The following is a 17752-nucleotide window of genomic DNA, read 5'->3' as shown; positions in this document are numbered from 1 at the left end:
TTTAAAAAATTTGTTACGAAAGGAAATATATTTGAAGGGACTGTTTTGATTTAAAGGAGACTAAAGAGCTGTTACAGCCAAATATAATGCATGATCCATAATTGGATTGTGACTGCCAAAAGAAAGGACAATTTTGAGTAGACAGTTGAGAAAACTTAAACCTAGACTGTATATCTTCCTATCTTTAATCTTAAGTGTCAATTTTGAAACCCTGGGGTATGACAGTAGAACCGTGATTATGGAGGAGAAAGTCTTTGTCCTTAGGGGACAGTGTGGGAAGTGCTTACAAGGAATTGTAACTTCCTTTCAGATAGTTTGATCAAAAATTAAAAGTGCAAAAACATACCGAAAGATACAGATATGAGATGTGCTGAAACAAATCTGGCAAAATATTCTTTAAGTTTTTCTGCAGGTTCAAGTTCTCTATGGGAAAAGGTCTGGCAGAAACTCTCCCTATTGGGAGAGTCAGGACCACCATGGCCCTTCCAGGCCTGGGCCAGGTGGCTGTAGCAGCTGGTTCCACATACCTGCCTCCCTCTCCCTGGCTCTTCCCTCCCCACGTGCCCTGCCCAGGCACAGGTGCCCTGGTGTCTTAGCTTATTGAAGGTAGGCCCTCGGCTTGGGCTTCTCTTACCACTCTCTTGTCAGCCTCACTGTGCGTCTGTACCACGTATTTCTGGACTTAGCCTTCTAAAAGAGCACTGCTTCTTCCCGGGGCTCACCCTTCCCGTTCTCTTGACCTTCTCCCTGCCACTCAGAAACCTGCCTACAGACTTTCCAGTGGTTTCCAGTTGGCCAGCGGTGGGGGCGTATATGAAAGCCCACTTCCTTCCCCTGTCTCTGCAGCCCTGACTGTTGAACCCTCCTCTCTTGGCGTCCTCAGACCTCTGCTGCCTGATGGTAGTCCTGCTGTTTTAATAAGCTGCAGACTTCAGATCTCCACCACTTCTTCCTTGGTGACTTTTGAAAGCTCTGTTTTCAGTTCTCCATGCGTGTCTCCAGCTGTTACCATCTCGAAGTCCCAGGTGCTGTCCTGGGATTCCTGTGTCAGCATTGTCACTTGCCTGTTGCATCATCACCTCAGTCCCCTTCAAGTCTGCCTGCCTTCTGTGTAGCAGGTATTTGAATCACCAACCCATAGAGCTGTGTATGTCACTGTACCACATGGGATCCCCTGGGGCCTGGGTCCCAGAGAATGAGTTTCAGCATCTCAGGATGCAGGCCTGGAATCTACATTTAGTGGTGACCAACTGATATGATGCGGAAGTCCACGGACTCCCCTTGAGAACTGCTGTTCGAAGGAGTAGTTTCAGGGCTAGTTAGCATACTAGTTTGCCACGAGCTTTCTCTACCTCAAGAAGCCGAGTTTATTTGGAGACTCCTTGCATGGATGGGAGGCTGCTGAGAGGCAACCTGAGCTGTCTCTTGACTCTTGAAGCTCTGCCAGTTACAAGTTGTGTGACCCTGGGCGAGTTACTAGAAAGTGGGGGGAAAATTGCACCTGACTTCCAGGGCTTAGCACGGGCTAGGGCTTAGCTTCTTTTTCAGTCTCCAGCCTCTTTAAACCTCCTCCGTGCTCCCTGGATTTCAGAACTGTGAAACTGAGGTTTGTAAATGACTCACCCCAAAGTGAGATCATCGAATAACCTTGCCCCTCCCTATCATTTGAGTTAACTGGTGCCTTCTGTTTTTAACCAGTGGTCAGCACCAAAAATGGTATCCCGAGAGCTTTGAAGCAAACCAGGGCAGCTAGAGGATCTGTGCTGGTTAGTAGAGGGTAAAGAATACAGTGGTGATATATGTTCATGTAGTCAAAAAGTAAAACATGACTAAATAAATTCATAGTAGTGCTAAAACTTACATGTAGGTAAAACGGTGAGCACTTGGGCACAAGAGAATTTGGGGGTTTTGGTTTTTATTGAAAATGTTACTGAGTTTGGAACCTGCCAAACTTGGCATCTTTTACTTTTAGTTTTCTCTTCATAAAACCTCTTACATTTAATTGAACATCTAATTTCATTTTAAGATTCCATTGGACAGTGCTTTCTTTAACTTAAAATTTATGTCAGATGAGGAATAAGCTATTAAAGACTGACAGTAAATATTAGACTACATATTTACAGAAGTCACAGTTACTAGTAAAAAAAAACAAAACCTGTACTATTTAATGAAGATAAACATTCTTAAAATCTTTTCCTCTAATTATAACACATACTCAATTTAACATCAAACCCGCATGCTAATCCAAAATGAGACCATGCTTTTCTAACCGCTTTAGATCCTTAATTTCACTTAAGGCAGTGTTTGACTTTTTAAATATGTCTGGTTGTGCTTAATGTGAGTGTCCACCATCAGTTGAATTGTTGGTTTCTCCTGCTGTCTGCTTCTGCTCTTCTTGGTTTGTCATCTGCACGTTAAATGTCCAGCTGGGGCTGGGTGACTGTGCGCAGTTTGCAAGCCGGGCTGTTAGGAGGACACTGCAGCAGAATGAAGCTCAGCCTGTGTAATTACTAGCAGGGGTGGTAAGAAGCTGGGCTCCCGTGGATAGAAGGGCTGTACTCGTAGTGAACACTGACCTCGCGGCCAGCAGACCCCTGCCCTCTTTCTCACTCCAAACACGTTCAGCTTCCAGATGACTTCAGAGGTGCCCTTGAACCTTATAAAAAAATCAGAACAGTGTTCCTCCTAAGACTCTGGGTAGCTGCTTTCTCAGTCTGGTGCCACCTGAAAGAGTATCCTGAAGACAGACCCCATGCCGGGCCAGTGCTCAGGCCTGGAGTGGGCAGCAGGTATCAGGAGGAGGAGGAAGTTGAGAGGCGTGAGGACACAGGTCCTGGAGAGGGCTGGCGCTGCGGAACCCCAGGCGGGCTGGGAGAACCGGGGAGGGCAAGTGGGCGTGTCGTGAAGGGCACCACCACCCTCCACTCAGGCTCGTTTAGAATTGAAGCGTACCACATACTCAGTGCACGGTCTCTAGTATGTGGCCTTTTCAGTTTTATTCAGTAAATATTTGCATGGCTATCATCCAAATAAAAATGTACACTATTTAGCTTCCCCAACATTTCTCCATTCACTGCTTTAATTGGTGGTTAAGTACTGGCTGGGTAGGGATGGATGGTTGTATATATTTGTGTTTTTTGTTGTTTTTGGTCCTGTGCTAATTTTGAATATTTCACAAGAACAACATTGTTCAGCTGATGTGCAGTAGCTGTCATCATCACATGACATTTTCCTGAGCGGGAACATTGCAGAATATTAGACCAGTTGGGCGTAAGGCAAGGAGAATAGCTGCATTTTTGGAGAAAAATCTTCAAGTAGTTGATGTAAGATTGAGACTTAGAATCTTTCAAAAGCTGTTGCATAAAAATAACTAAAGAAATCCCGTGTGAAGAGAAAGGAGGAATGTTGACTTTTTAAAAATGGATTTTTCAGCTTGGTACAGTGGCACATGCCTGCAATCTTCAGCTGCTCAGGAGGCTGAGGCAGGAGGATCTCGAGTTCAAGTCAGCCTCAGCATCTTAGAAAGACCCTGCCTCAAAATTAAAAACAAAGGGCTGAGAATGTGTCTCAGTGTCTAAGTGCCCCCGGTACCAAAACAAACAACAACAACCAGGTTTATCCAGGTATAATTAATATATAATAAACTACACACACTTAAAGTGTGCATTATAATGAAGATAATAAACATGTTCACCCTCTCAAAGTTTTTTTGTCTTCTGCCCCTTACCCAACCCCAGGCAACAGCTGTTCTACTTTCTGATTAGTGTGCATATTCTAAAATTCTATATCTATAGAAATGTATAGTATGTACTTTTTTGGTCTTATTTCCTTTAGCATAATTATTTAGAGATTCCTCTAATGGGTGTTTCGATTGTTCTTTTTTATTGCTGATTAATATTCCATAGTGTGGATGGGTATGGCTCAGTTTGTTTATCCATTTCCCCATGGATTCAAATGAGAATTGTTTTCTCTAATTATTCATGTATCAGTTTTTTATGCACATATATTTTATTTTCTGTTGGGCAGATACCTAGGAATGAAATGCCTGGTTGGTGGTATATGTTTTAACTTTTTCAGAAGCTACTAATAATGCTTTCCAAAGTAGTTGCACCTTTTCACATTCTAATCGCCTGTGTATTTAAGTACTGGTTCCTCCACACCCTTGCTTACACTTAATATGGTAGGGATTTTTAATTTTAGTCATCTTCGTGGGTAGGCAGTCAGACTTCATTGTGTCTTTATTTCCCTAATGACTGAGGATTGTGAGCATCTTTTCATTTTCTTATTTTCATGCACCTTATTTCATGTGCTGTTCATATTGTCTTTGCTTAAATGCGTGTTCAAACTTTTTTTCTGTGTTTTATCATTGAGTTTTCTTAATTAGTTGAAAGAGTTATTTACATACCCTCCAATACAAGACCTTGGTCAGATAATGTTTTGCAAATATTGTTTCTAGTATGACTTATATTTTCACTTTAGTCTCTTGAAGAGTGGAAGTTTTTAAAAATTTTTTATGAAATCTTGGGTTTTAATTCATGGAGTGTTGGATTTTGGAGGGGTTGTATCTTAAGAAATTTTTGTCAAACTTAAAGCCACTAAAATCCCCCCCCCCCCCCGCCTTTTAAACAAGTGTTAAAATTTTAGCTTGTATGAAGTTCTGTCATTCATTCCCATTTGATTTTTTTTCCAAGTGTTGAGATATTCAAGATTCTTTCTTTCCCATGTGTCTTTCCACTTGGATAGCCGATAGCTTGATTTTTATGAAAAAATGATTTTTCCTAATGAACTGCTGGTCCCCTTTGTCACTCAGAGCACACGTATGAGGGGCTGTTTCTGAGCCTCAGTTCTGTCCTGCGAATCTCTGCATGATTACTGTGGCTTTCCGCTGTGAAGTCAAGCAGAGATCTTTCAGTCTTTTTTCTTTTTCAAAATTATTTTCACTATTTTTGAGTTCTTTGCTCTTTCATATACATTTTAGAATCATCTGGTACATTTCTACAAAACGGCCTGCTATGATTTTGACTGGAATCGCATCAAATGTCTGGATCAATTTGGGGGGACTTGGTGTCTTCAGGGTGTTGGATCTCTTGGTTCAAGAACATCGTTTGTGGGCTGGGGTTGTGGCTCAGTGGCAGAGCGCTTGCCTAGCATATGTGAGGTACTGGGTTCGATTCTCAGCACCACATTAAACAAACAAATAAATAAATAAATAAATGATTCATTGACAACTAAAAAAAAATACTAAAAAAAATGAACATAGTTTGTCCCTCCATTTAACTGAGCTGTTCTGAGATGTTCCAAGCCATGTTTTGCTGGAACATGTTTTGCTGGAACATGTTTTGCTTTGTTCCAAGCATGTTTGTTTAGTATTTCATGTATTTAGAAATGTAATGGCTTTGATTTTTAATTTTAGTCTCAAGTCATGCCTTGCTGGTATTAAGAGATACAACATTGCTCTTGTATTCTGCCACTTAGCTCACCTGCTTATTCTGTAAAATTCTTGTAGGTTTCTTAGGATTTTCTACATTGAAAATCATACTGTTTGTGTGCAAAAATGATTTTATTTTCTGTTCCAAACTCTGTACTTTTCTTGCCTTCTTTCAGTACGTACGGAGGAGTGGTGGAAGATGGAATCTTGTCCTTGTTCTCATCTTAGATGGAAGTATTTTGTCCTTCACAGCTAATCATGATCTTGACTGTGCATCTTCTGTAGATGCCCTTTATCAGTTCTTTAGTCTTGCTTTGCCAAGATCTTTTATCATGAAAGGATGATGAATTTTGCCAAATGCTTTTTCTTCATTTTTTTTGAGATGATTAAAGTCTTTTTTTAAAGATTAACTTGTCTTTTTTTTTAATGTTAAACCAATATTGCATTTCTGGGATTAACTCCACTTGGTCATGATACTAGTTTTTTTGGGGGGAGGGGGGAGGGGATACATTGATGGATTATATTTCACATCTATAATAACAAAGATCTGATGTTTGAAGTTTTTCTTTCAATGCATTTGGCTCTTGAGCGATCTGAGTGCTGCTGATTTGATAAAATGAGTTGGAAAGTTTCTTTGCTCCTATTTTCTGGGAGAATTAATATTGAAATTTTTTTTCTTAAATATTTGGGAGAATTCATCATTGAGTATATTTGGACCTGGAATTTCCTTTGTGATGTTTTAAAATACAAAATAAATTTCTTTGGTACATACAGGGCTATTCAAGTTAACTAGTTTTTCCTCAGTGATCTTTGGCATTTTGAGTCTTGGAAGGAGTTTGTCCATAACCTGATCTGGATTGCTGACTATAAACAGAGTTGTTAATGATGTTCCCTGATCAGCCTTCTAGTGCTTCTAGAAAGTGTAGTTGTGTCCAGTGAGATCTTGTGGTCATAATGCATGTCTTCTCCCTTTTTGTTTATAACCGACTAGTCTAGATAGTAGTTTACCATTTTATTTGTTTGTTTGTTTAGTAGTGCTGGGGGTGAGACCAGAGCCTTATGCTTGTCGGGTGAGGCTTTGCCACTGAAGTATAGCCCTGGCCCAGGCCATTTCATTAATCTTCCCAAATGAAAAGTTTTAATTACCTTTGATTTTTCTGTTTTCCACTGTTTATTATTTATTTATTTTTGAGGTGCTAGAAATTGAATCCAGGGCCTTATGCAAGCTAGGCAAATGCTCTGCTTCTGGGCTATATCCCCAGACTGATGTATATTCTTTATTTCTTCTTCTTTGGGTGTAATCTCTTCATTTTCTAGTTTCTTAATTAGTTTTTGAGCATGTGGGAAAAAGCATGTGAGATATGGATGACGACTTACCTAGTATTTAGAATATAATCTAATGTGTTTGTTATGTATGTGCAATATACATATTATGTATAAACCAAGTATCTTGTAATATTTATTATTGGAAATAACACAAGATAAAATCCCTGCATAATAGCTGAGTTGGCGTAGCATATCATTTTAACTGACACTTTTAAGATGGCCATAATACACTGTAGTCACACACACGTCAGCAGCTCATTATTCTTGTCACAGTTAATCTGGGGCAGCAGTAAGTATACCAGCCACCTCTGTAACTAGTATTTCAAACTTGGCATAACTTCATATCCAGCTTTTTAAAAGAGTAAGTGTTCAAACATTGAAATTTTTATAAGTCTTGGTAAGTGGTTTTCTCTTGTCAACATTTTATTTGGAATATTTTCAAACTAAGAAAATCTGTAAGAATAAAAACGGAGTAAAAAACACTCACACACTCTTTACCTAGCTAGACTCACCTGTCATTGACAGTTTGCTTCATTTGCTTTATCATTGACTGTTCATCCTGTCCACACACACAGACGGACACATGCTAATAAATGAAATTTTAATCATGACAGAACTAGGAAGTACAAAGCTTTTCTGGAGCAAAGATTACATTTTACCCTGTGGTTACATAGTGTTTCAAGAGGACTTTGGGTAAACTGGTTAGAAGAGGGTTAAGGAATAGGAACACAAAACCAAGCAGTATCTCCCCAACTCTTAAATTTTGTTTTCCAAACCCTTTTTATTTCTTCTTCTGAGAGAGGGTCTTGCTAAGTCGCCCAGACTGGCCTTGAACTTGCCATCCTCCTGCCTCAGCTTTTCATGTACCTGCAGTTAGAGGTGTGGGCCACCTTGCCCAGCATATGCTTTTTTGTTGGCAGTGGTGATAATACCGCTGTTTACCTGTGACGAGTTCTGCTTCCCCAGGTGTTGAAGTATAACATCAGAGAAGTAAACCAAGGCAAACATACTAAGCAGGTTTTGTTTAAAGGTAATAATATACTTCTCCTGGGAGGGAGAAGGGGGCCATGACTGATGTTCTAAAGTCCCAAGAAGTGAGGGCACCCTACAAATTTTATAGGTGAAGGTCTCTTTTGTTCTCCAGTTCTCTCCCCCCTTTTCTCTCCTTCCAGCCTAGGGACTGGGCCAGGTTTGGCAGGTGAGATGTAAAAAGCAAGGAGTGGATGGGAGGGGGCTGGGCCAAAGTGATTCAGCCAGGCAAGGGCCCAGGGGCTTTAATTAGCAGCTCCTTGCTTGCAGTCCTTGATAAGGACAGGTAAATTTGGTTATCAGTGGGCTCCGGAGATCCTTGACATCCATTCTCCCAGGGACAGTCTCCAGCTTCCTGAGGCAGATGCTTTCATGACCTCCATTTCTTCTATTTGACCCCATCCTCTATTTCTACACTAACTGCCTGTCCCCAATTCTGACTTCAGTGGTGTTTTAAAATATTGAGAAACTGGGGACTGGGGATATAGCTCAGTTGGTCGAGTTCTTCCCTTGCATGCACAAGGCCCTGAGTTCAATTCCCAGCACTAAAAAAAAAGAAAAAAGAAAAAAGAAAAAAAAAATTGAGATGGGATGCAGCCAGTCCTAGTACACTTGCCCAGCATGCACAGGACCCTGGGTTTGGTCCCCAACACTACACCCCCAAATAAATTAAATATCGAAACATAATTCTAATAACGTAAATACCTTTATAGAATAAATTGTAAAGTGATTCATTCTTTGGATGAGTTTGTGAAGGATTGCTCTTCTCCTTTAAGTGTCTGATAGGACTCATGAAGCCATTTCATCTCTGGACTGTTTGGGGGAAACTTTTTGATTACCAACTCAATCTCATTATATGTCTCAGAGTTCATCCTCTTGAGTTAATTTCAGTGGTTTTTGTCTTTCAAGTTACTTGTCCACTTCTCACAGGCCGTCTGATTTGTTGGTCTGTAGTTGTGCACTGTGTTCTTAGTCTCTTACTTCAGAGTGGTTGTTCGCCCTCTTTATGTAAAGTTCGTAGTAATACCCCATTTCATTCATCGTTTTTTTCTTGGTTGGTATAATTAGTCTTGCCAGTTTTGTTGGTCTTCTCAAAAAAACCAACTCTTGGTTTCATTCATTTTCTCTTGTTTTCTGTTCTGTTTAATATAATTACCCCAACCTGTGTCTTTGCTTCCTTCTGCTTCTGTGGGTGTACTTTGCTTTGAGCAAGTGTAACTGTAAAAGAGATACTAGCTTCAGCACGGGCGAATTCTGTCTGGCGGCGTTATTTTAACCAGTCATTTCTTCCATTTCTCAAACCGTGGGCTAAGCCCAGATGATAAACAAATCAGAAATTATTACAGATTGCCATGAGGGTTAAAATAGGACCCAAGATGGAAGCTAAGAGGCTGGTGGGAGTGTCGGCGGGCAGGGCTCCGGGAGGGAAAGCTGCCAGCCTGAGAAGAGCATGCCTGGCAAGGTGGGCCTTCAGCCCCGGATCTGGGGACCCTCCTGAGGACTGCCTCGCGGCCCTTCCTTGACTTGGTTTTTGTAGAGGATTTAACCAATCTAGTCTCTTCCCCTTAGAGGAAGAGACCCGAGGGTCAGAGTAAAGACGGTGGCAGCCTCCGGCCTCGGTGACTGATGCCTGCCCCGAGGTTTCGTTTGTGCCCTTTACAACCTTTCGTGTTTTCATGAATCATTTTTAGCAGTTTACTAAGAGGCAGATTATATCTAGTTGTCAATTGTAACATTCACAAAAAAATTTTCACCTAAAAACAAGAACTATAGTAGAGAAAGATTTGCCTTTAAAGTGAAAGATATTTCTTTATTGTGGCATTTTTTAATACGTGAAATAGGGAAGTAAACGAGCTCAACTTCTCTTTTTGAAGGTGAATCATGACACAACTGACACATTTAGAATTTTACACTCGAGCAATGTGGGGGGCAGGAGAAGCTTAAAGTAGCTTGTGGTCCGAGCTTCAGGGAATAAATACCACTGGGATCATAAAAGGCAGAACAATAAATGCCACTGTTCCCAATCTTCTTTTTCGTACTTCTCAGAAATATAAGCTTTATTTTAAAAGTTAGTTTTCTCAAAGGTGCTATTAGTCAAAGGATCATTGTCAAGTCTACTTCGAAAGTAGTAATGGATTTAGAAGTATGGATTTTGGGGTCTTGTTGCTGAAATTCATAGTCCATCTCCATCCACTTTTCTTGCTGAATATAACTTCATTATTCTTTTTTAAAAAACCTTACTATAGTATCTGTAATGCATATATCATAGGGCTAGTTTGAAGTTTAATGACATAGTGATCAATAATTATTAGTTTTTTTCTTTATTACATCTAGTTGCTGCTTGAACCACAGAACATTTGGAAAGTTGGAGATTCACTAAGTATATAAAATTAGGGAAATATAGTGGGGAGAAGACACAACTGTCATTTGTGAATTTGAATTAGAGAAGTGTGGACTTGCTTTAGTTACTTTGTATATCTTTCAGGTTAATAACTGTCAACCCACCAAACCATTAAGTGCATCTATAATGACACCTCTGTCTTTCTAGATGTATAAACTTATTATAATTGATCATTTAAAGCAAAAATCCTGATTTATTTCATGCTAGGATTGAATCCTAGTCTACATCTTTAAGGAAAGCCCTCTTCCTTTATAATAGCTGCCACTTATTAATTTTCTTCAGCTGATATAATTCTTTTTAAAAGCTCCTAATTAAACATAAAGAACACTGAAATTAATATCATTATCTTATATCTTCCTTGAGTTAAATTCTAATCCGTCAAACAAAGGTTTAATCTAGTTGGACGATGGGAACTCCGGATGGTCATTGAATTGCATCCCTAACTGCAGGCCCATTTCTAGTTCTTGTTGGTTCCTCTGTTCACCGGGTGGGAAGCTTCCGACTAGCTTGCCTGTCTCTTCCCTTGTGAGCTGCTGGTACCTTTGGTTGGAGGGTTGTCTTGGAACCCAAGATCTGTGTGGTAGGGGTGCTCGTTGCTCCTGGAGTATCATTGCTTCTATGCCTTCCTGACCAACAGAGCAAGGAAATGTGTGTGTGCATGTGCACGCGTGCCAAGCCGTGTACTTACACGTCTAGAAATCTTCCTATATGTGACAGTCTGTGTCTGCGCTTTGCCCATCATGAGTTCATACTGATGCCGTGCGATCTAACCCATTGAGTCCGTGAATCGGAGCTTCCTCCCCTTGCTTCTTGGTAAACTCTTTCTCCTACTATGAGAAACCTGGCTTCCCCTGCTCAGCACCTGTGTAACCAGCTGTTCAGTTTTGGGTACATAGTGATTGTTGACAGTAGCCTCCCTGAGAAGTTGTCTTATCAGCTCAAGTACAGCGCACATGTCCAGTTTCTTTTGTCTGTAGTCTTCTGGATTCTTCTCATTTCCATTCTCCCCTCCCTGCTTCTGTGAGGATGCTTCATACAGTTGTAATAGGTTAAATTGTTTCCTCACAGTCTACCCTGGGATCACCTGTTTTGTAAACGATTAGTTAAATTTGCATAATTTAGATGGATTCCTTGTGCCATGAAGTTCCGTTTTGACCCGTGTGCAGCGTTATGTGTCCCCCCCCCACTACGATGTTGTGCAGAATGATTTCGCCACCCTCACTTCCTTCCTCTGGTTCATTTTTTCAGCCTTTCCCCTCTGCTATGAGTGCCCAGCAGCCACTGATCTTGGTACCGTCTTCACAGTTTGGTCTTTTCTGGAATGTCATATACCTGGAGTCCTGCAGTGGGCAGCCTTTTCCTTTACTAAGGCATCGCATGGCCACTGGCAAACATCTTGGTAATGTGTACAGTTTGGTGATTATGCCCAAGGCTGCTGCGAGGAATTTCATTCAGACTTATATATGGACTTCAGGCTTCAAGTCAGTTTGGTAGATACGGGACTGTGGTTGCCAGCTTGTGTGGCACCGCTGTGCTGTCCTTTACCTGTCCTGTCTTTTCACTGTTCTGCTTCTTGGAATGGAATAATTTGCTTTGGACATTTTCCTCACCCATCTTCCTGCCAAATCCCTTTGACTATTAGTCCCAGGTCATGTCAGCACTACAGAAGAGCAGAGGAACAGAATTTCAGCTGATTTATTTTGGTGTGTGGGGTGCAGATATAATACTCTAGTGATCTTTTCTGTGTACTTATGCTGTCTTCAAGCAATCTGCCAAACACAATAACTTGCACATCTAGTTGAACTGGACTGCTTTGTGCTTTCTCGCGGTATAATGGGAATAGACGAAGGGGACTGAAACAGCCTGTAGGTTTTTGAAACGGCTTTATTATTTTTTATTCTAAAGCATTTCAAATTGGCTTGAATTCTGAAGGTTGTCCTCTTTAGCCAGCAAGCACGATGGCCTTTTGTTTTGTTTTATTTTTGGTGCGAGGGTAATTGTACCCAGGGCCTGGCCATGGTGAGCCTGTGCTGTACTCTGATCTCCACACCTGTGGCAAAACGCGCACTTGAGAATATAAAGTCGCATGAGTTAATGTTAAGGTCAGATTCTGCTGCAGTGGAGCCGTGTTCATGCAGTGACCGTGTGCTTTGCTTCCTCACAGCCTTCATCCAGACCGAGAGCGTCATAGAGGTGCTGCGCTTTGACGACGGAGGGCTGCTGCAGGTAATGCTCTCTAAGCTGGAGAATGCTTCCAGTGTTACGTTTGATTAACACCTGATTCTTCTTTAAAATGTTCTGATTCAGTTCTAATGTTAAATATTCTGATATTTAAAAATGTAACTGAAATTATGTTCTGAGTGTTATTTGTAGATGGGTCAGTAGTCACTGATAGAGCTCCTGAGCTGTGTGAATCATTTTAGAAATTCATGTGTTTCTATAAAGCAAACTCATGTGGTATGAGTCTTGTAAATAAGCACATAGCCCGTCTCTGGCAAGCGTGTGTGCCAGCGGGTCTGAAGGTGTGGAGGTCAGATCAGATTAGAAGCCACGGGGTGTGGCCAGTGAGCCAAACACTAAATCCAGATGTCGTGTCAAGAACTTCTCTAGGAGTATAAGGGTTACAGATTTCATCTGTTATCCTTCCACTTGCCATCCTAGCCCCGTGTTTAAGTGTGTTATGCATAAAAGAAGGCAGCGGAATCTGGTAAGTGCCCTGCTCTTCCTTTCAGACCTACTTCCTTTAGCACCATGAAACCTGTTTCAGTCTTCCCAACTACAAATCAGATCTAGAATTTCAGAGCTGAAGGTGACAGTAAAAGCTTCTTTGCTAGCCCTCTGATTCCTTTGGGTACTGGGGAGCGAATCCAGGGGCACACGACCACTGAGCCATATCCTAGCCCTTGTTTGTATTTTATTTACAAACAGGGTCTCACTGAGTTGCTTAGGGCTTGCTGAGTTGCTGAGGCTGGCTTTGAACTTGGGATCCTCTTCCCTCAGCCTCCCAAGCTACCGTGATTACAGGTGTGCACCACCTGATTCTTAGGGCTGGGTTTTTTCTCTGATTCTTAGGGCTGGGTTTTTTCTCTTTTCTTCCAGACCATTACCACACAATATGCTTGTCATTACTTAGTACCACTGTGATGGCGACGTTGGGTTTTCAAGACCCATGCTGTCTGGTAGCATGACTGATGTTGTTTTATTCATTTTATATTCAAGGGAAGTCGAGGTTTAGATTAAGAAAGTGCCCAAGGTCCTGGCTTCATGGAATGGGACTGGCCTTCTCACTCCACGTGTTACTGCCTTTGATGTATCCATACTTAAATAAATGATTCAAATAGTTCTGAAAGGACATTTTCTGTAGTTTATAATAAAGGCAAAAAAGTAAAAATTAAAATGGAATCAAGACAGTAGAGAAAATAATTCTGTTAGGGACTTAGAATGAGATTTGTTTGTGTTTTAGAGTAAATTTAGCTTTGAATTTTGCTTACTAAGCAAAACAGTAAGGGGGAAAATGTGATAGATCTTTCTCTGATAATGGAGCTAGTGAGTTTTTTGAAAGAGAAACTTTTCTAAATTTTTAAATAAATTCATCATTCATGCCTTTATATAAGAGATTCTGCAAAACGTAACAGGCAATGGTTACATGGTACTCGCAGAAAGTTTTCTAGCTTTTTAAATTTTAAGACCAAATAAAAACCAAAGATGATAGAATGAGCTCTGACTTTGTGAAGTATTCCTATTAGAAAACAACCTTAGTCTCTTTTTCTAGTTCCAACCTGTTTCAAGGTGAAAAGTTGGATAACATATGAAATGAGAAAGTTTAGCCCCTTTTATGTGACTGCAGCATCTAGAGGGCAAACAAATCAGGACAATTCCTGGAAAATTCTGTAAATTGTTCTTTATTGATTGAGGAAGTAGGTATGTCCATTGGGACCTAGATATCTAGATAACAATTGATAATCCATTTTGAAAATTTTGGAGCATGATTTGTATTTTTGCGAAGAGTGACTCAGTCCAGATCTCAATGGAAGAGCCTGTTGCCTGGGATGAAATGTGCTCTTACTCTCTGGATCTGGTCAAGTTCTTGGACAAGCACTTGGTTGAGACATCAGAATTCTGTGGCATAGAAAATTTTAGTTATGACAGATGTTGAGTGTAAGTGGTATCGGTTGGTTACGTCAACCACAATAAAACCTAAGACTCCTGCGGAATCTCTAATGTTGAGATGCTTTAAAAGTATATTATGTATTTCCAAATAGCTGAACAGAAGACCCTTTTGAATGACGTATATAAATTGTCCTTTTCAATGTTGAATGTTTCCCAGAAACAACAGCTTTGATTTTTACTATAATATTATTTGTTCTAACTACATTTTGCCAGTAGGTTTGACTATTTTTTAAGTAACTCCTGGTTTCTTATGGTATGGTTAGAAAGAATGTACACCTAGCATTTCTATAGCAGAGAATCAGGTTTCTCAAATTTAATTAGGGGGCTGGGGGCTGGGGTTGTGGCTCAGTGGTAGAGTGCTTGCCTCACAGGTGTGAAGCACTGGGTTCAATCCCCAGCACCATTTACAAATAAATAAACAAAATAAAGGTATCTTTTAAAAAAGTTGAAGCTAAAGCAGGGAGAAGGTCAAAGCAACAACACTGTCTTACATTATTTAAAATATGCATTTTCCTAAGGCTGCTCTTTCCCAGATTTGAAATGCATGTTACCTTTGTGTGGCTTGGCTCATAGTAATCTTGTGTGGGGGGGTGCGTACCAGTGATTAAACTTGGGTACTCAATCACTGAGCCACATCCCCAGCCCCGTTTTATATTTTATTTAGAGACAGGGTCTCACTGAGTTGCTTAGCACCTCACTTTTGCTGAGGCTGGCTTTGAACTCAAAATCTTCCTGCCTCGGCCTCCTGAGCTGCTGGGATTACAGGTTGTGCCTCTGTGCCTGGCTCATAGTAATCTTTTTAATCCTCCAGTCTTTTGATAATAAGCCAATAAAAATTGCCAAGCTCATAAAAAATGGCCTAGAAAAGATTAGGCTTGTTTTTCTTACATTTAAAAAGAGGTTCAGAGAATTTTACTGTGAGAGATATCATATACAGGTGCATAAAATGTGAAGGCATTAAGATAGGCCAGCACCCTCAACGTACCCCTCACTGTCCCCTCGTCACTCTCACCAGAATTAGCAGTCTTCCTGAATTTCCTGGTAACATCCTTTCCCCGTGGTTACACTGTCTGAGCATGTGTCTCACTTCACCTTTGTTTGGAAGTCACATGGTTTGTATAGGTTTTCTGTTGGGCTTCTTTTTCTCAGTCTTAAGCTCTAATAGTCCCTGCGCTGTTGTTAACTGGTTCTTACTGCAGACGGTCCTGCAGTGTGGCCAAACCCAGTTTGTGTCGTTGTTGCTGCCTGTACACATTTTGGTTTTCTCTAGTTTTTCCCATTCCAGATAGCGTTGTCCCTTGGTGAACACGTTATGTGTTTCTCATGGAGTCCAGATTTTATTTCTTGTGTAGGTTAAGTTGTCCCAGCACCCTTTTTTGAATACCCCCCACGTTTCCTTTCCTCATTTTTCCTTGATGACACTTTATTCGTGAGTCATCTGTTCGTACATGTGAGTCTGTTCTGGGTTGTTTGGGTTTCCTGGGTTCACTCATCTCCTCGCGGTGCACACTGCTGACTGGGGTGGTGGTTCCATGTCTCCAGAGTATACCTCTCGTTTGGTCGCTGTCCTTCATTAATGCCTGGAGGATTCTCACCCTCTGCCTCCATGGCTGTTCTTAAAATGAGCTTTAAACATATATGTACTTGTCATTTTAATTAGGATACCCTGAATATGAAGATGAGTTTAGAAAGAATTAAAAATTCTTATGTGGATAACTGGATATATGCTGTGTAGACTAATAATCATAGTGTCTTGGCAAATACAGTGTGTCAGAACAGTTGCACAGGAGAAAAGCTGCAGGACACAGGGCTAGGCAAGAGTTGTTGACACCAAAGACTTGAGAACACTAGTATAATCCAGAAAGGAAAGATAGATGAATTAAAAACCTGCTATGCAAAAGACCATGTGAAGAAGATGAAGGGACAGAGTAAACCTGGAGAAAATAATTGAAAACCACATACCTGACAGAGGACCTAGTTTCTAGAATACATGACATATTTCACCAAAAGAGATATACAAATGGTGTACATCATCAGAAAAAAGCAAATTCAACCCCACATAGAGAACAGTCAGTGACAGCGCTGAATCCTGGGAAGGCTGTGCAGACCAGATCACTCAGACGGCGCTTGTGGGCACCTTAGGTGGTGCCGTCACCCTGGAAAAGTTTGGCAGGTTCTTGCAGAACTCAACATGCAGTTGCACACAGCCAGCGGTTGCACTCTTGGCCGTTCTCCCAGGAAAATGAAGATTTGTTTGCACTAAGCCCTGTATGTAAATGTTTACTGGAGCTCTATTTTTAATAGCCAGAAATTGGAAACAGCCTGGATGTGTTTCAGTAGGTGAGGGGTTAAACAAACTGGTAAATCCACACTAATGGAATGTTTCTTAGCAATAGAAAGGAACCCGGACAAATCTCTAGAGAATTAGGCCAAAAAAAGGAGACAATCTCGAAGAGTTACACACTATTGATTACATATGTGTGGTGGTTTGGGAATGTCAGGACTTGGGGGCGAGGAGGGAGGGAGTTGGTGTGGCTATAAAAGGGCAGCACAGCATCCGCTGGGTGCTACAGCTCTTCTGTGTCTCAGCTATGGGGTAGATAGAGGAACCTGCCCAGGCGAGAACACCATGTAGAACCCAGTACCAGCTCAGACACAAATGAGGACAAGCAAAACTCGGGAAATCTGAACAAGATAGGAGGGTTGCGTCAAGGTCATTGTTCTGGTTCTGATTCTGCACCCTGGTCCTGCAGAATGTTACCTTGGGGGTTGAGCTAAATGTGCTTTTCTGTGTTCTTTCTTACAACTATGCTTGAATCTATGATCATCTCAGTGTACGTTACAGATGCATGCACATGGGCGAGCATAAGAAGCAAAGCCTTTAAAAAGTCAGGAAAGATCCCTTTGCCACCTAAAAAGTCTTGAAACTGCCTCACATATTTTACCCATTTTCAGTAAAATGAGATTATTACAGAGAACCTTATGGGAAGGTTGATCGATGAGAACCAAGGGCATATGTTGAGGTCATCAAAAGTAGATCTCATGCTCCCCCCCATCCCAGTGGGGCATGGGACGGAGAAGGAAGATGGTGACAAAGAAGCGTACTCTGATCACCTGCAGGGAAATGTGCCCCCCCCCCCATATTCCTAGGGAAAGAGGCGCAGTGTGTGACACTTACGTGGTGCCCAGCACGGCCTCCTGGTGCCTGCCGTGTGGGTACATGCCCCGCCATCAAGAAGCTCAAGTTCTAGGGTGGTACAGGCCTTATCTTATTTGTAAGCCTCCAGGGCCTGATACACAACTGATAACCTACCTAGTTCTCTAATAAATTGCACTTAGTTGAATTTTTTTCCTTACAAAATTAAATTGTTTAACAGTAAAGTTGTATGGGAGTTGGC

The 17752-nt window shown here is 41.2% G+C and overlaps 1 protein-coding gene across 1 annotated transcript in view; it reads left to right on the top strand.

The window, feature by feature from the left end:
• Positions 1-17752, top strand: part of Tmem131 (transmembrane protein 131) — a 155769-nt gene that overhangs the window by 29992 nt on the left and 108025 nt on the right. The window contains exon 2 of the mRNA XM_047522346.1: positions 12349-12410. Within this exon, the coding sequence (XP_047378302.1) occupies positions 12349-12410 (62 nt within the window). The remainder of the gene's footprint in view (positions 1-12348; positions 12411-17752) is intronic.

The sequence above is a fragment of the Sciurus carolinensis genome, chromosome 13 (genome assembly GCF_902686445.1).
Source record: "Sciurus carolinensis chromosome 13, mSciCar1.2, whole genome shotgun sequence".
NCBI classification, from domain to species: Eukaryota; Metazoa; Chordata; class Mammalia; order Rodentia; family Sciuridae; genus Sciurus; species Sciurus carolinensis.
Note: the sequence above shows the minus strand (reverse complement) of the source record. Positions and strands in the feature narration are given on the sequence as shown.